Source organism: Coloeus monedula (assembly GCF_965178545.1).
Source record: "Coloeus monedula genome assembly, chromosome: Z".
NCBI lineage: Eukaryota > Metazoa > Chordata > Aves > Passeriformes > Corvidae > Coloeus > Coloeus monedula.
The window spans coordinates 85,010,918-85,030,125 of NC_138822.1; the positions used below are offsets into that span (position 1 = coordinate 85,010,918).

The following is a 19,208-nucleotide window of genomic DNA, read 5'->3' on the forward strand; positions in this document are numbered from 1 at the left end:
TGTGTCATTTGTGCTTATATTCAATATGCTACATTGGGATCACCCCGAATCTTACTACCAGTAGCTTGTCTCCATTGAGTGTCCTGAATGCTTTATGTGATTTCACATGCTGATGATCCAGCTTACACTGTGCTCCTGTGGAATTAATAATACCGTGAGTTATTTAACACTGAGGAATGGTGTGTCCAGTCAGATGAGCAGTTTCAGCACTGTGTATCTTTAAATTGAGGCTGTCCTCCAGTTCTTTGTTTCCTTTCTTTAAGTGAAAATAGATTTGGTACATCAGCTGGAGTTGAAGGTGAGAGCAATGGATCAGGACAGAGGGTCTGCAGGGGACTGTTCACTGCTGGTGTTAAGTTCCTGAATAGTGCTTTTATTCCTTTATTTATTTATATTTATTTTGTTTCTTTATTTTGCCTGTTTGGCATTTGACTTGATTGTATACAAACCTTCTGTGGCTGGTTATAACAAGGCATCTCTCCTGTTGCTACTGCTGAAATACACCTTTTTGGTTAGAAAGTGACACTGGATTCTGAGACCATCAGTATGTGGGAGTTTTCTGAAACTGAGATCCGGTTTTTAGTGCCTGGAAATAGATGTAACATTACTGGTTTTATTGATGCTCACCTGAGTTCATCAGCTGGCACTTGTTCAGTTCATTTTGTGCACACTGAGGATGACGCAATGAGAAACACCATAGCTGCTTCTGCAGGGTATTTGCTGGTGCACTTGGCATGACGTTTTCAGTGATTTTCAGTGGTTTTCAGTGACAAGTTGGAAGTCTTAGCATTCTAGGCTGTCCCATTAGAAGTTAAGAGTTATTTGGGATCTAAGGCTAAATTTCATTAGGTGAGGAGTCTTCATTTGCCCTTTCCATGTGACTTTATCATCCATAAGACTTAGAGGTTTGAAAAGATAGTCCCTTTTGCATCACTATCTATCAGACCTCTGTCTTTTTCGCTTTTAGCAGAACTTAACTTGTTTCTGTTGCTTTTAGGATAGATGTTCCCAGTGATCTGAAAGCACTCCAGGTATGTCCTGCAAAACATTAGCCAGGCTGTGAGCTGAAGCACAGCATGCTGTGTGTCTCTCAGGCCTGAGCCAGCCCTGGGGGTGAAGATAGCTGAGCTGCCTGCACACCTCTGGAGCTTGTGGTTAGAGCTGCTTTCAGGGTGGCACCTGGGAAATGTCTTTCCAGGAGTAATCACATAGCAACACTTTGCTCTTTGGGACATTGTAGGATACAGGTTTGAATGGGGCTGAAAAAGTGGAGGAATCGCTGTGAAACCTGTGTGCTCTTGGTAAAGCTTTCCTATGGGAAGGGGATAAAATAGCTGGAAAAATAACCTTCCTCCCTGCCTGTGAGGGTATTATTTCCTTACCTAGTGGCATGTTGCACAATGAAGATCGGTGAATATATTTAGATGAAAGATTGCCAGCTCCTTGTTATGCACCAAAAATCTCATGTTTAGCAGACTGTCCTGAGTTAGCTTTTCTTTTCAGCCCGGATTCAGGGTTTTTTAAATCAGAGGCTGCTGGAAGTCTGTCCTTCACCATGGTCTCTACCACCTAATTCAGCCTTGTACTAGCAACACAGTGATGTGATTCTCAGGGGTTTGGTTTTACCTCAGTAGCTGAAGAATAACATGAGACTTCAGGCAAGTGGATTCAAAAGGTTTTGATGTAATTAGCTCATTACTCTTATTATGCACATGGCCAGTTTTGTCCCTTTTGAACCTGGCTAATTCCTTAACCACAGTGAATTCCACAGACTAATTACAGATTTCCTTTGCTTTCTGCCTTCTTCTGTTGTCAAATGCCATTCTGTTGCTGTGCTTGCCTGCAGCAGCTGAGGACACGGTTCTGCATCCGTGGGCGGGCGAACAGCTCGGTGTGAGCCATGCTTTCTGGGAATGGGATGACAAGTTACACCTGCTAAATCCATGCTGCTGAGCTGTGCTCAGACCACTCTTGCCTCTGCTGAGCGCAGAACCTGGCAAAAGTCGCTGACAGTGCTCTGCAGTTGTGCCCTGTGCAAGGACTGCCCTTGGTCCACACGAAGCACTTGTGAGGTGCTGCGGTGACTGAGATAAGGACCTGGCCTGGGATTAGGGCAGCCCGGGCTGAAGGAAGGAGGGAAGGCTGACCCAGGTTTAATCCACATTCACTTCCCCGCCTGTTTCATCTCTGCAGTGCGAGGTATGTGCTTGCTGGCAGAGCAGGGGACAGGATGGGGACAGAGACAGGGTGGGTGGTGAGTCAGCTCCAGCAGCAGTGCTCACTTAGGTCCTTCAAAATGCCTTGGGAACTGGGGCCTCTGTGTAACAGGCTGTGCTGGCTAAGCCTGTTCCCAAGGACAGTCCATGCATGTGGCATTCATGGTCAGGGATGCTGCCTGGAATTCCTGTGCTGAGTTTTTCTGTTCCAAAAGCCAGGTGTCATGGGGTTTTCGCTCTCCTTCCCCACCCCCGCTGGATTTTGGAACTTGTTAAGATATTTTGGGAGTGTGAAGTGGCATAGGAAAATCTATGCATACATCAGCCCCTCAGCTCCAGGGGCTGATGTATGCATATTCTGTTAGAGCATTTATTTAACCTTTGGAAAAAAACTGGCCTCAGGGAGGGAAGAAACCCCATATTTACACTTCCATCTGTTTTGGAAGATTAAAATATTCTTTATGCTCTGGGGGTCTTCCAAGAGAGCAAGAATACAAAAGGAATCCATCTCGTTACCCTTTATTAGAACATAACATGGTAAAGGAAGGTGGAGACACTGGAGGTGGGGTTTGAGGTATAATTTTTAACTCCTTTTTTCACCCACAGGCACTTCTTCGCAGCTGTCTATGATGTGAGTCATTATCTCTAGCGCTCTTTGGTAAAACCTTGCTACATTTCTTGTAGAATCAGATGACGTGTGAGCCTTTCTTTGGGAAATAAAACACTAGAAGGGAAATGGGAGGTCTGTAAAATGACTCTGGGATTTGGCATGGAGGAGTGAGATTTTGGGATGCTTAGGCACAATGGATTGCAAGTTTGGCTTTGCGGTGAAGGGTAAGGTAAGGTTTTGTTTTCTTTTCGGAAGCTGATGTTCCTGTATCCTTGTATGATCAGACACTTCGTACTTTGCTTTAGTCACAGGACCTGGGACTTGTATGACAGTGAGGTCAAAATCTTCCTTCTCTTTGAGAAAAACTCCTAATGGATGTTACTCAGTACAGGGAGAAAGATGAAACCCAGAGGGCTCGTGCTAAAATAAAACCAGGGAGCACACACAGCCGATATGCTCTGGAGCATTCCTTGTAGTTAATTGCTGTGTACTCTTATTGTACTTCTCCCTTTTTACAGTGCAGGAGTGGGGAAAGTCACTGGGGCAATGGTTATTGGGATAAAATGATAGTGACTGTAAGAGGTTCTGCCTTAGAACTTTATCTTTACTGCTCTCTGTAAAACTTGGTTAGAAGTATCTCATTATAATTCTAATCTTTTTTAATGATGCATGTTTTGGGCTTTGTTTCCCTCATTTCTTTGAATCTGAAAGTGACTAAGCAAAACCTTGGAATTTAAAAAAATCTTTGGAACTTTTTAAGCTCCACTAAGTGCATGCACAGACAGAGTTTCTCTAAGTGTGTTTAAATTATTCTGAAAAACATTTTCGGGTTCACAGAATTTCCTCTCGCCAAGCATAACCTGCTTTTCAGCCCTGATATTAACTGCTGTCCATGGGGCTCCCATAATTTTCTGGAGATTCCTTGAGATGAATGTTCTTGAAGGTGGTGTATGTTGCTGATCTGAATTTGTAGATGGTGGTCTTGAAGGCATATTGTCTGTAAAAGCACATTTCCAGTAGTACAGGCTGCAGTCTGCAGATTTACCGGAGTGTCCGTGCAGAGCAGGTTGGCTCCTTCAGTGCTGAGCTGCCGTGGGCACCTGGACACGTCTGCCTCTGTACCTGCCCATAGGTGGAGGGACCCCCAAACCAGGCAAACCCAGAGCCCTCAGCCATCCCAGTGCCATGGGAAAGAGGTGGCCTGAGGTCTTTCACTGTTCTTGACAGAAATCTGAAGGTGATCATTTTGGGGAATGTTGAAACATTCAACTTCTCTGACTCGGGTGTACAGGGAGGCACGTGCCTTAAGGGCTCGGTAAGGATGTTTTTCTGTGTATACCTGCACTGACGAGAACGCAGGTAGATTGGATGGGTTGAGGGGGTGGGAAAAGGGGATGGATGAAGATTAACCGACAGCCAAATAGAGGACCCCTCAAGACCAGGGAAAGAATCAGATTGGGATGTGGCTTCAGGGAAGAGGCTTCTCTGCCTTTGTGTTGGAGTGTGCTGGTATTTCTGTAGCCAGAATTACAGGAGCTGTTGATTAGTTCTTTCACATATGTGAGGCAGAAAAGGGGCAGCACAAAGGGAATGGTTTTGTGTTTCTTACAGCAGCAAAATTATCTGGTGCAAGACTGTTCCACAGAAACCAGTCAGGCTATTTTGAAATGCAAAGTTTGCCCGCACATGACAAGCCTGGCATTCACGCACTTGCATAACAACTGTTACTAAATTTTATATGTGGGGAGGCGGTTTCAGCTTTTAAAATAAAAATAGAGCCATGTAGGCCTTAGTAGTTCCATTGTTCTTTCACGTGTGCCTGTGCTCTCCACCCCCTTCTTTTGGAGCTTAAAATAAGTAAATAATACATCATGTCACTGGCAGAAGCTAGTTTGAGACTTGCTTTCAAAACTGTTTCAAAAGTATAGAGCAAATGTGATTCCAGACTCAAGTGAACAAATACGAAACTATTCATGGGCCCCAGTTTCACACTGCTCCAAAGTAATGTGATTTTTAAAGGAGGCTGATGTTCCTTAAGATTTTTTGCTGGAGTTTTTAAGTCATCAGTGCTTTTGTTGTCTTCCAGAAGAAGAGCTGGAAGCTGCCTTTTCATGCAAAGATTCACATGAAAGATGATAATTATGTATCTACAATTGCTTGAGCTTTAAGAAAATGCCATACACTGCAAGGTGGCAAATACGTGGCAAATAGCTAGTTCGGGATGTCTGAGGGATTCCAGAGGTCAGAAAAAGGATTTCTTAAGACCTCAGATTGTTTTGATGGCTGTTGTTCTGCCAAACTCTCTTTGTACTAACTTGTGATTATGATTAACATAACTTTCATTATTAGCATCATTTTCTTAGGATTCCCTTTTATTCTTCAGAGAGCTGTTATCAGCTTCAGGGTTCTCCTGATCTTGGCAGGCACCGATGTTCTCTTTAGGTTTTGGCCGATCATGTTGGGATAGATGACGTTTAGTGCTTTTATAATTTTCAATTTTATAGCGAGGAGCATTTTAGATAGGTGTTCCACAAATCAACTCCCCTTCATCTCCAGTCACTGGTATGATGGTGACTGGGCTTGTTTCTCTTTTAAACACTACTTGGTCCTTTGAATGTCTGATAATACATATGAATATATGCACTGACTTCTCCTATGTGATGGCATTGTCAGGTGTAAGAAGTGTAAAGCATTAAATACTGTACCTTTGAGATTGAGTATAGCTGTGCCTTCACTGCACATGGAGCGGGTTTTACCTGCCTTGTATTTTGTTGTTGCATTTTATTACGAAGATTTATTACCTGGATAGAAGGAGCCCTATAGTGGGTAAAAGAAACCTGTATTTCCCCTCCCCAGTAAGCCTTCACTGCAAAACCAGCTTCTCTTTCACTGAGGAATACCCTCCCAGGTAGAGGGTGTTCTCTTTGTTGCCCTCAGTGTAGGTTTACGATGTCCCGCACTACAGTTGGGTCACCTCTTGGGCACAGCGACCTCGCTGCATTGGGTGGCTCTCTGTCAGTCTGTCATGTCCTGGTGTTGGTGTCCCTGTGGATGCAATACTGTTTGAGTGCTGCCAGTGTAACTCTGGGTATGGGCTGGCCATCTGTAGTGTCCCCAGGCTCCAGGCTTGTGGTTCATTTTCTGTATCCATTTCCTGGTATTGCAGGGGTTCTACCAGAACACCCCATAGATTCTACCTGGATATTTCCTACATTAACAGCTTCCTAGCAGTCCATGACTGTCAATTTGTTGTGCTGCAGGTTTCATTAAGATGGCATTTTAACACTGGTACCAGTGTAAAAATTCATATAGAGGTAGTTTTCTACTTGTAGTTTTCTGTTTTGCAACATTTCCACCTTTAATTCTTTATCCTCTTCCCCAGGCAAACCCAGTACTTTTCCTCAAAGCAACCTCTGCAGCAAGTTTCCCTAGCAAAGTGCAGAACGATTGGTTCCATGTGTCATATACATGATGTCATCCACAAGAGTGGAAGGGCTTCACTCTGCTCATCCAGTGTCACACTCCTAAGTTTTTCCAGCATCCCCTTTTAAATCCTGATGCAAGTCAGCAGTTCAGGGCTGAGACTGACATTCACAAGGAACTGTGGGATGAGCTGCTTTATTTTCCACTTGTATTTAGAGCACAATGAAAGTATTCATGCATCACTTGGAATGGTGCTTTTCAGGAGTGCCATAAGGGGGGGGTTTATAGTGATTTCTTGAGGAGTGAGTGAGTCTGCCGGAGGAAAGTCAAGAAAGCAATGTTTCATTTTAATCCCTGTCTCCCCTGCTTTTAATCAGTCAGTTTCAGGGTGAGAATATCTGGCAGGTACAACTCCAGACCGATTCAAGTCTGCTTTCTGTGCTCAAAAGTTAGAATCATAGAACCATAGAATATGTTGAGTTGGAAGGAACCCATCAGGATCATCGAGTCCCAGCTCCTGGCCCTGCAGAGGACATCCCAAGAATCTCACCATGTGCCTGAGAGCATTGTCCAAACTCGTCTTGTTGGTTTGTTGGGGTTTTTTTGTGCTTTCAGCAGGTCTTATTTATTATTGTGTCTTCTGACACCTGAACCATCAGGATTTTCTTCCTTTTACACATCTGCAGACACTGCTGTCAGACAGGAATCTGGTATTTTACTGCTTGTCTTCATGTCTTTTTCATTCCAATTTGTGGATAGGTTTTCCACTGAATTTTAACAGACCAGATGCTTTATTTCTTTGTTTTGCAAGTTTTCCTCAATTTTACTGATGTTCATGTTTTTGTCTAATAACTCTTCCATGTCAGTACTGATTTTCCCTTGCAAAGATGCCGTGTTTATCTGGAATACTTGCTGTTAGTTGGGTTTTCAGGGTGCAATTAACCATGGTAAAGTTCCCTCAGTGTTTCTGCTGCTGCTTTGACATGTAGTGTCTGTTCTCTGGGATCCCAGTCATTTTGTTTTGCTGCTGTAGTTATGTTCTTAATTGGGGTTCTGCCTTCTTCCATTCTGTGCCCATTCTCCGATTCCTTCAGCAGTTTGTCAGTTACAATGTCTGCTCCCTAGGAAGTCTCAGCTGCTCTGTGTTATTTTCCTGGTAGCTGTATGGATCCCGGGAGCAGTGCTTGTGTTACCTGCAGAGCAGATGGCAGACCAGGATCCAAATAACTGGGGCTGTCCAGACCCCTGGATTTCACCTGAAGCTGCTCAGTTAATGGCACTTGCAAATTAGACTGCTTATTTAGTTGTTAGAATCTGAGCCTGATTCTAAGTAATAAGTTTCTTAAAAGCTTTATGATGTTTTTTATTTACTGACTTCTACACGTAAGAATTTTAGTATTGATCAGGTGCTTTCTAGTCACTAAGAGCTCCTGTAACTGCAGCGTGAAGAACTGTCTGACTTGTACTGATGACTTCTGTGTTCCCCATGGCCTGATGGGGCTGGGAAGGGACCCCTGCATTCCTCATGGCCCATTGCCTTCAGCTGGTACCCCTCCTCTGCAGCGTTCCCGTGCAAGCTCTGTGAAGAGCTGTTCTGCCACCGGGGGTGGGCAACCTGGGGGGCAGAGCAAGTGGCCGCAGTGCAGGGCTGTGTGGCACTGCTCCACCTGGGGCAGTGTCAGCTTTCCTTGGCCTCCAGTCTCTGTTCTGCTACGTGTTTGTTTTAAGTAAACAACTGTGTGGAAGTAAACAGTCTCAAATATCCAATTGTTCGAGTAAACTCCAGCCTCACCTTCAGGACCGAGAGCTTGGCTAGACAGCTCAGTCTGACGCACTCTGTCCTGCTTTTAGAGCAGGCAGACATGTCAGTAGTCTGTTCAGTAAAGGCAAAATTTCCTTACTGAAATTTGTAATAAACTTAATTATTCTCTATTTTTTTAAAATAGAAATAGATGGGAAAAAAAATCTTCTGTGCCACTTCCATGGTTTTCATTTTCTGTAGGCAGAAGATTCATCCTAAAAAATCTTAGCACTAAAAAATTGTAGTATGTCTAAGGGTTCCTGAAAACAACATTGCCCAAATATGGATTGATATCCTAAATCTGGGGGGATACCTGTAAATATTAGCACGGTACATCAAGCAATTCAAAGCAGCATCAGCATTTCTTTATAATCAAAGTGATGCTTTGCTTTCTTCTAAACCTTGGTGCTTAATGCTGAACTTAATTGCAGTTTAAGCAGGTGCATTTATGTGCATGTACTGATAGAAATAATCAATCCAACATGATGTCTTGTTTATTCTTGTTTCCACCTTTGTGGCACTTTATATTCCAAGTACATGGAGTTTTCAGTATAATGAACATGCAAGCACTGATTGTTCTGTAGTGATACTGTCACAAAATAGTTCCTTAAATTTAAAAACTATCAGAGAATATTTTGATGGCTTGGTTGGTAATCTGAGTGTCTGGTGGTATTGTGAGTGTCTCTTGTTGATGCTTTCAAGAAACCTTGGATCAGCATTAAGCTGAGTGTGCTGCAGCCTTGAGAGGGAAGCACCAGAGCAGGTCAGGGTCCTGGTTTTACTCAGGCACCCATTTCCTCCCTTCAAGCAGAGGCTCTGCTCCAGTTCCACTTCCTGACATTGTACCCGTGTGAAGTTCATCTGTTCCTGCAGGATGCTGTTTCTCCCAGTTTAGAGCACAGAACCATGGAATGGTTTGTGTTGGAAGGGGCCTTAAAGACCATCCCAATTCCACCCTCTGCCGTGGGCAGGAACACCTTCCACTAGAGCAGGTTGCTCACTGCCCTGTCTGTCTGAATCACTGCAGCTTGGTTTTATGGCTCAAAACAATTATAACCACTGCTTCAAAATACTTCCAGTTGCACTTCCAGTCAGCCGCCAGGGGTTAGTTACAGCCAGTCCCTTCCAAACCTCATGGCTCCTATTTTTCCCTGACTGGTTTTAATGGACTACCATGGGCGTGCTCGTGGGCAGGAGCTGTGTGGGAGCAGGCAGTTCTTGCCCCCAGCAGGGACAGAGCTGCAGGGAATGATCTCTGCTGTCATGGGCAGTGTTTAACTGATCACATTCCAACACTTATTTTCAATGTGTGAGCAGCTTACTAGAGTTCCGAGGTTTCACTGAAGACAATTCCACTAGAAGTGTTTGGAGGTGCTGTTGTCATCCAGTTAACTGAAAAATTCCTTCTGCAATGCTCTTTGGCTGTACAATTATAGGCCATTAAATCTTATGTCTTCTTTTGCAGTGACCCATATGTGAAACTTTCCTTGTATGTAGCAGATGAGAACAGAGAACTTGCTCTTGTGCAGACAAAAACTATCAAAAAGGTATGTAGATACTCTTTTTAATTCCATGGCTTTGGAGTGATTAAGAACACGGGCACACAATTGTATAACACAATGCAGCACTAATTAAAATCGTTATGTACATGTATAGCAACTGCATAATGTGGTTTTTCTCCAAACCGAAATGAGAGAACGAGTGCCTGCAACCTCATTGTGTCTGGCCTGGAGACACCGCCTAACATGTTCCATATTGTTCCCTAAAGCTTGGCTTATCAAATCCCACTGCACCATTCACAGGTTCTTTTATCAAATTCATATTTCACTGAAAGACATGGCTGAAATAAAGGACTGAGAAATTCTGCTTTAATTATCATCTATCTGACTTTTAGCAAAAATGATCATTCTTTAATATGTCTGTTCAGAATTTCCATTTTCAAAATTATTTTCTTAATACGGGAATTTAAAACAACCAGATGACAGAACATATGCTGTAAGAAAAGCCTGGGAATTCTTACATTTTCAGGTAGAACCAAAATTGAGTTTTATTTCATTTCTTAATTTCAATCCTCACAAACAAAATTCCACCAGGGGATATTTGTCATTATCAGGACCTAAGATTTTGTAAGGATATATATATTTTTCGAATTTGCTGATATTGGTGGCAGAGAGAAAAAAAATCATAAGCTATATGAAAAGGGAAAATAATGAGTTGTCATTTTTTATGGAGGTATTTAGAATCAACAGGGTTTCAGTTGAAATCATTGCTGCAAAACAGAATAGTGAGGAGAATTTTGTTGTTGAAAACACAAACCAGGATGATGTGGTTCTAAAACCCCAGGACATTAGGTGTCATGAGAAGACCACTGTGAAATCCTGGAGGTGTGTAAGATCCAAGCAGAACTTGTCCTGGAACCAGGGCATATTTGATGTGGAAAAGGAATTTTTCAAAGATGTCCTGGTTAGCCGTTGGTGCTTGTTTCATTGCCTGGACTGCATCTGCCTTTTTTCACTGTTTTGTCTCACTGAGTCACTTAAAGCCTGGATGTTCTCAGTCATTTCTGTAACACTGGTATTATCTCATATGTTGGAAAGTTGTAGTTGGTAATTTCTGGTTTGAATTGTTAAATTCCATCTCAAGGCAGAGTTCTTCCTGTGCAATTTGCAGTCCTCTCTCTATTTTGTAAATAGCAAACACTATTATCTTATCTTGGTTTTGAGTTAAAATCATTAATAAAAATGTACTGAGTACAATCAATCTGAGGAATGACTGACTGGCAGTTACCTCCTTCAGCTCTGTAACTGTGTCTAACCCTTCACAAGTTTCTCATTTTTCTCCTCGTTTTTGTGTTCCTCAGTTGAATGGGTAACTTTGTGTGGCACTGCCTTGCCAGGAGTGCCTTTGGGAAAGCAAAAGGAACTGCAGTGTCCCTTTTTTGTTCTCCTTTTCCATGACCTGTGCTGTTGTCTGATCTGTATCCTACTGCACAGCTGGACTGTGCCTCTGAGAGTGCTTCATTACGGCCAAAGGGGTTAAATGCACATTGTTTTCTTACTCTGAAAAAATAAAGTTACCAGAAGAATGTCAGCTTCATGTGGCATGACCTGCCTGGGTTGAATTTCTGAGGCTTTTTGTTTCGATTTATCTCCCTCCATTGTTAATCCAGCTGTAAGGTTTGATTAATGCATTGTACTTCCTTTTGGAGCTGTGTTTGGAATGCCCTGCTGGAAAGGATGTCTCTGTAGTAGGGAAAGCTGGATTTGCTGTTTGCTGCCTTCTGATCCTGTAACATGGTCAGTGTGTGCTTTAAATTCCTGCTGGAATTTAAAAGTTTGGATGAAAATTATCCAGTTTCTTCAATTTCTTCACCTTGACTGCGCTGAGCTCCAAAGACTTCTACCTTTCCCATATGGAATATTAAAAATAGTTTTCTGTCTCTGAGAATGCTCAGTCTCCCCATTGAGCTCCAGTGCTCAGGAGCATCGTTTATCTCCATGTCCTCATTTTCTGTGTAGGGTTGAAAACCCTTCTGGAGTACCCGAGGAAGGTCCAGTTCAGCTTGGCTCCTGGCAGTCCTTTGTGCAGCACTTGCCCTTTTTAGGATGTAGCTCTTCTTGAGGTTGAGTTTCTGTTATTGTTGCCCTGCTCATGTCCTGTATGGAGCTATTGCTGCAATTCCTTCTCCTTTGGTGGCACTCAAGTCTTTGCACTTTCAGCGTTGGCCCACTAAGAGTGGGACCTGTAAAGATGGAAGAAATTTCTGTGAGTTACCAGGCATTTACCAAAGACTGCTGCCTTTCCATCAGATTTCCCTGAACTTTGTGGTTAAGCATCATTAGGAATTAATGGGTTATCAATGGGCAGTAGTGCCCTCAAATTCAGTGTTAAGGCAGTCCTTGCTTTGGTAAATTGTATGTACCCTCTCTTGCTGACAGCAGGAGCATTTGAGGAATACAAGTGTTTAAAATGTAGCATTGTTTTTCTTACTGCTTCATTTTAATTTCTATTTTTCTGAATACATTTGTGCTCCTTCAGGGAAAAAAAGCTGGAAGTTTCTTTGTGCCCACAACCCCCATCCTTACCCTTCCCCTCATCCATTCACCTGCCCTTTACAGTGATCTTTTCTTTACTGAAGTATTTCCTGCTCTGCCATGAGGTCCTGTATTCCCAGTTTGCAGAGAGATGCAGTATAGTCAGCCCCCATGGCCTGCACATGAGGAATCTATTGGATCTATAGCAAGGAGTAAGATAAACAGCCAAGATTCCCCTTCTCTGCTAGAACAGAATTGTCGTGGGTGTAGAGCCAATTTTTCCTGTCAGCTCTGCCCGTAAATCTCTGCTGTGTGAGAGCATGAGGGAATGATTTGGCATGAGCACAAAAACATTGGACACATTGTCCAATTGTTTTTATACTTACCCAAGCTTGAATTGTCCAAATTACTGTTTGTAGTTCTCATCTCTTTTTTTAATCAATTTATTATGTCATGCTTGAGCTCACTTCAGCTTGCAATCTATATGCACATTTATTCTGTGCATTTTAGTCAGGTTGTTAAAATTAAAAACCTCGGGCTGGGAAGAGGTTGGAATAATATCGTACCTATTCCAAGGAATAACCTTTTCTTTTGTTCTTTTTTTATTTTTCTGTTTCTTTCACAGTAAAAATCTGAGCATATTTTTGTAGCCTTAAAGTTACCTTTGTGTTTAAAAAATACTTTTTTAAAAATTTGGGTTTAAATTAATCTTGAGTATGAAATGTCTTCAGGTTTTATTTCTATAGGTTCTCAGTGATTTTTCTTTTAATCATCAAACTCTATTTATATTTAACATCTATTTTAGGATCATCTGACTCAAATTTTATCATCCCATGTTTGGTTTACTCAATAGAGAATTTCTAGATGGCAATATATTTTTCAGTTTCTTTTATTACATGCTTTTTTTTTCTCTTTTATTTCCCTAGAAAACTGTCATTTTCATGCATGTTTTTATAATTGCAAACCAGAAAACCTAAAGAAACTTTAGTATGTAAATACTGTTATTTCTTTTACAGACACTGAACCCAAAATGGAATGAAGAGTTTTATTTTAGAGTAAGTGTCTCTTTATTTGCGGTCATTATCAGAACATGCACAGCTAATCTTATTTTATATTTGTTGTTCATGTGTTTACTTAAAAGACCTGCTTGCCCTGATGTACTTGCTGTTGTGTTTCTGCAGGGATGGAATGCTCAGCAGGAGCTGGCACCAGGTTACTTAGAAACAGTTTCACAACCTGCCATTATGTAAATGTGAAGGACAGTAACTTCGCTGCTTAGTTGCAGACAATATTTTTCCAAAGAGGAATGGTTGAATTTTAGTGTAGCTGTAGCTTCCACCAAAGCAGGTCAGGTAGAATTTTGGGGGGTTTCAAGCATTAATCTTGAGCAGCTGCCCGAGGGCAGATGTGGCAGATTGTTCTGGGCGGGAGTTGTGCCGGACACGGGGAGCTGGGAGAGCAGTGCCGTCAGTGGAATGTTCAGTGCACGGGCCTCAGCTTCATGGGGAATGCTTATTTGTACACATGTACCAAACAGCTTTTCTGGGGTTTGCAGCTAAGTAATACAAATCTAAAATCTCAGGGAAAGGGAATGCACAAAAGTGCTGCAAAACCTCTGGTATGGTTCATAGAAGCTCTGTTAAAACATCTTGACAGTCCTAAGCAATAATGGGACCTGTCAAGTAATTTAGACCCTATTTTGTGTGTCACAGTTCTCTGATTTTCTCAAAACTGACAAGTCCATCACCAGCCCATAGCATTATCAGTGCATTGTGGTATATTATTTCTAAATTTTCTTAATTAAATGTGCTGGTCATAGTAACCTGGCTTGCAAAGGCTTTCTGAAAAAATATATCAACTGGATCAAACACTATAAAACGTTTTGTTGTTGAATAGCAGCTGTTTTGTCTTCCTGACAGAGTTCTTTTTATTTTTGTTTTTGTCCTTTTAAATGTTGGCAGTCTTTCTGCTTCAATTTAAGTAAATGCAAATAAGTCTCTGGAGGTATATTTGCTGTTTTCAGGTGTTGGGGAGACTTCTGTTGAGTGTTCCAAGACCATGTATGCTAAATGGGCTAGAGAATGGTGAGCGATGGACAGTCCGAAACTTATCTGAATGTGAAATTCTGAAGGAAATTCAGCAAAACTCTGCTCCTCATAAATCAATCAATCACTTAGTGAAGGAGCCCTGATAATCTGTCCAGCCTGGGACTGGGGGTCCTCTGCCAGGGAAATGCAGTAACTGAGCACAGCAAATGAAAGCTTTCATGTCAACTGCCAGGCCCTTCCCAGTTGCTGCAAGGTTCTGGTGCTCCAGTTTAAGTAAAGATTTACATCAGAGCTGTTAGTCCTGTCCTGGTTGCCTTGGTTTAATTGCTGCCTGAGCTAGTACGCAGACACTGTTATTGTCCAGCTACTGAACTTCCAGTGACATTTGGATTTTCTCCCAGGTAAACCCAACCAACCATCGGCTCCTGTTCGAGGTGTTTGATGAAAACCGACTGGTGAGTGCTTGTCTTGGTTGTGTTACACCAATCACAAGGCTCTGTGTGCTGCAGCTGATAGAAATACAACACAGCTTAAAGGTGTCTTTAGTCTGTTGTTTCAGTGAGCGTGCCAAGAAATGCGGATAGATGCATAAAAACCATTTGGGTTTGGGACTAAAAGGGCACTAAAGTAGTGCCCTGCTGGGTCAGACCAAAATAGTCCTCCTCACCCAGCCTTCTGACTGCAAAACCCTCACTCTATCCTTCTGTAGGCCTCTCCACTGCAAACCAATTAAGTCCTGACCTTTTTAGTCGCTGATAAAGCAGCTCCTTCAGCCCCTGACCATTTTAGTGTGCCTTTGTAGTCCTTTAATGCTTCTGCATCTTGCTTTGGGAGGTGGTTACCAGAGCTGCACCTTGTGCTCACGAGGCACGTGTGAAGGTTTGAGGTCGTGGCAGAATGATGCTCTGTTGGGTTTCAGTTCTCTGCCTCACAATGCTCACGTTAGTGGGTTTAGTCTGCCTGCATTTGGCCGATACAGTAGCTCTTCTGGAGGAGGCTTTTCACCTCTGACTTCTGCTTGCTTTTGTTGTAGTTATGATTCATGGGATAAGTGACAGTGTTCTCTGTACATCTGGGGTTAAACATGCCGGTGCAGTGGCACACTGGTGGATGGCTCTTGGGGGTTTGCCTTTTGAACACTTTAACACCATCTCTCTGTTCATGAGCTCAGGAATTAATGTTCTCTGGGCTGGGGGCGGTACAACCTTTACTAAACTTGTTCACTTTCTGAAAATTAGGATCAGAGTTGCAAGGATACTTTCATTTTTAAAAACCCAGTGTAAAAACATCTGTCTTCAACAAACAGGTTCTTGCCTTCTGACTTGCTGATAAATAAAGAGCAAAGGAAACCACACAGGCTGTAATCTGGGGAGAAAGAGGACTTGGAAGCCGAATGACTCGATCTTTCCTCAGGAGGAAGTAAATTGGTGAACCAATGGCACTGTGCCTCTACAGTGGGCTGACTGGGAGTGTATTTATTTGTATATAATGATCATAAATGACCACTTGCACTGTTCAAACTGCCATGTGCCATTGGAACGCAAAGGTGCCATGGGAATGGGGACATGGGTTAGAGGAAAAATTTGTATACAGTGACAGCTGGGGAATGACAGGTTTGAGATACCCATTTCAGGCATATTCCTTTGGGTTTTCAAGTTTGGGTGTGCAGTACTGGCCTTGCCCTGGTAGTTTCAGCACTTTTTATTGTTGAACCAATTTGTGTGTGTTCTCCTTCTGGTCCTACCTCCAAAGTCAGTCTGTCCTTGGGCTTGGAACCTCCTGGCCAAGGCAGCACCTGGGGTTAGGAGCCATTGCTTTCCTTCCAGGAGGCCTATGGCAAGGCAACTACTTTGGGGAGTCTGGAGTAGCAGGCTTCCATCAGGTTGTGTTTGTAGAATGAGGAGACACTGAACTGATTATTTTGGCTTTACTCTGACATACTTATTGTCAATACTTAAATGGCTCTTACTGGAAGGACTTTGTTCCCGCTTCCCAAATTACCAAAGTGCACTCTATCTCTGCAGGTGTCCTTGCCTTTCTGTTCCCCAATCTCAACAGAGTAAATGTGATGCAGCTTCATTTTGGGTGCAGAGAACGTGTTCTTGAGTAATATGTTTTAGCTGAAAAATAAGATGAAATGATACCAACACCTGTGCTTCTGCAAGGCAATCTCCAGGACCATTGCTGCGTGGAAGCTAGTCCCATTTTTGTTGTGGCTCATAATCCACATAAAAAAATGGGGGATTGTGCTGGCTGCTGGCAGTTTGATCAGTTTGAGCTGCTATTGCTCTTGGGATTGGTAATTTTCTGGCTTTTGAAAGCAAGCTGCTTGCAAGTGGATTTCATTTGTCTAGGCAGAGGACTGACCCGCCACAAAGATTTTCAGAGCTGTTGACAAGATTTAGGCTTTCCAGTTCTTGCAGGGAACAGCTGTCCAGGCCCTGAGATGGAGCTGCGCTTATGGGTAACCACTTTCTTTTCTGGTATGTGCTAAGAAGTGCACGCACCCTTCACGTGTGAGTGCCCTCGGGGCACTGAGTATCTGCATTGTAGCAGAGCCGACTTAGGGTGACCGGTTCATGTTCTGGTGTATCCTGTCTGCCTGTCCTTCTCCTGAGCTCTTCTGGCTCTCAGAGAACGTAACTGTGCTCCGTGCTGGCAGTGCCACATGTGGTGGCATTGCTGACTCCCTCACTGGAGGCCAGCCAGGAGCGGGCAGTTCTGTGCAGGGTCTGAGACAAATCAGTACAAATGGGCATGCAACACCTAGCTCTGCTTTTCCCTCACCTGTGCTGCCTGGTAAATCTGGAAAAGGAGCTTTGTGTCCTGCTGTCCTGCACATTTCTGCTGGTTTTACTGTGTGAGAGATCTTTGCCATAGGTATGGTTGCTTTGTTTGTAGTTACTCAAAGAGCAGTGCAGGTTATATTGCTGCTGGGGCTTTTTAAAGGGAAAAAGGTTGTTGCTTAATTGTGTTATGAGCATGGTTAAAATTGAAAGCATAACCATGCTATATTTATTCCTCTTCTGCCATGACAGCCCAGAGCTGTAACGCACCAAAATGTTATGCTTGAAAGAATTGTCCTCGTTTGCGTGTGGTGTTGACTTAAACTTTTAACACAAAATGGAAGTGGTTTTGTTGTAGTTACATTTTTCTGCGAATGCTTTCTCCAAGTGTGCTGTGTGAATCTGATGTGGTTTAGATTTATAGCAGTGCTGAGTGTGTTTGCTGCCTCAGTCAGCTGCGAGAGCTGTCCCGCTGGGGCTGCTCCTCCCTGATGGAAAAGGAGCAGCTGGGAAGGTGCTGTTTCAGGCTCTTGCTGGCATTAAAAAAAAAAAAAAAAAAGGAAAAAACAAACTCGCCACACGCTTACATTGGAGAGGGGGAACCAGGCCACGTGACTCCCACCATCCTACCCTATGTCACCGTGTGTGTAGGAGCGCTGACTGCTCCTGCCCAATCATGCCTGGAATGCTGCTTGCCACTTGGGCTATTTCTGCTATCTGTCGCTCCCAGGGCTGCAGTGCTAACCGTTTGGCAGATGGGACACTTTTTCTTTGAGTTTATGTCTTTGGTTTTTAACTTCTGGCAGTGCCTGAATTGTTGCTGTTCTCCCTCTCCTTTTCCCCTCTCTGTAAAACCATGGCCCATCGGCTGCGGTTTCATTTTGGCTCTGGGAGAAGCAACACAGCCCCTGAATCGGAGATCCTTGCCCGGGAGAGAGAAGATGACTTTTTCATGGCATTCCACACCTTGCCGAGGAGAAGCAGCCCTCACGTGTTCTCGCGGCACGGAGCGGATTACAGCGGTGACGGAGATTTGCAAGAAGTGGGCTCCTTGAAAAGGAGCACATCCATGTTTATCCCGCAGCTGCTGAACGGCATCGACACGCGCCCCACCAGGAGCTCGTCCATGCAGATCTCGCTCCAGCGCAAAGCTGCCAACGGCTGCACCGACGAGTGCACAGCCCTGGAATCTCCAGAGGAGACGCTTCCCTGTAAATTCTCGGACTTCAGGGAGCATTATGCATCCCCTGTTGAAAACCACTCTTCTCCGAGCAGTCCGCAGGTGACTCCTGAAAGTTCTCCACCCAGGCCGATGGAAGAGTTGGGGCAACAGACAGATGGAACTGTTTCCTGTAACCGTAGAGTATTTCGTAGTATTCCTACTAATAACCAGAGCGAGGAGGCTTCGCTGGCTGCCCAACCAGAAGAAGCAGGTGAAGCGGCTTCAGGTTTAAACATAAGTGGTGTGAGGATTCAGCATCGGGCCTCAAGTGCGGATGTGCCTCAAGTTACTCTACTTCCCTTTGGTCCTGAGGCTCCAAATAACGCTCCCACCCCTGAACCCCGGCGTTGGTCCCTGCAGCATGTGCCGGATCTGTCAGCAAATTCAGGGAAAAAGTTCTTTGTTCTCCAGTTACAGCAGCCACAGACAAGTGGTACAGGCTCAGGAGGTGGATGTAACTTTGGCTTTACTGGAACAAAAGGGGACAGATTGGTCAGGTACCCTCGGATACGGCTGGAAAGGAGTACTTCCTACCCTGTCCAGCCACCAGCAGAAGCAATTAGCCCCATAGCTGATGGGCTGAATTCGGAACTGCCTGGAAATGGCAGGAACAGGGCAGAAATACCTAGAAGCAATTCAGTAGAGCGGATGCCTCAAGGGCAGGGATGCTTGTTTAAAATCAGACCCGATCAAAACACGAGGCAGCAGCACTTCAGGATTCTTGTCACACGTGGGCCTGAAGAACAAAGTCAGGGTGTTGGTAAAGAGGGTCACAGCACCCCTGGTCCTACAGCAGCTGGCACTGCAGTAAGTACAATGCTGAGTGTGCTGTGCTGGTAAAGTACGTGTGCTGGTAAAACACGGATTGCCTTACAAAGGCTGCCAGACTAGAGCCAACTGCAGCACTTCCATTGTTAGTGCTGGAATGTTCTGCATTTCTCTGGAGCAAGCCACGAATCATCTTTATTTCTAATCTAATGTAACTTTGCTCTCAGTTATGATTACATCCAGTGTAATATTTTCAGATCTTACTGTCACATGTTTCTTAATTCACTGTTACGTCAGCTG

General features: G+C 43.7%; 1 protein-coding gene across 5 annotated transcripts in view; it reads left to right on the forward strand.

Moving 5' to 3' along the window:
* LOC309585200 (E3 ubiquitin-protein ligase NEDD4-like) overlaps window positions 1-19,208 on the forward strand; it is a 103,778-nt gene that overhangs the window by 38,068 nt on the left and 46,502 nt on the right. For 2 of the 5 annotated variants that reach the window (XM_082301752.1, XM_082301753.1), the window contains exons 3-5: window positions 9,516-9,597; window positions 13,101-13,139; window positions 14,534-14,587. In XM_082301752.1, coding sequence (XP_082157878.1) covers window positions 9,516-9,597; window positions 13,101-13,139; window positions 14,534-14,587 — 175 coding nt within the window. Of the gene's footprint in view, window positions 1-9,515; window positions 9,598-13,100; window positions 13,140-14,533; window positions 14,588-15,464; window positions 17,013-17,037; window positions 18,948-19,208 lie in introns of those variants that run through there. The other 3 variants (XM_082301749.1, XM_082301751.1, XM_082301750.1) reach the window with 2 other exon arrangements.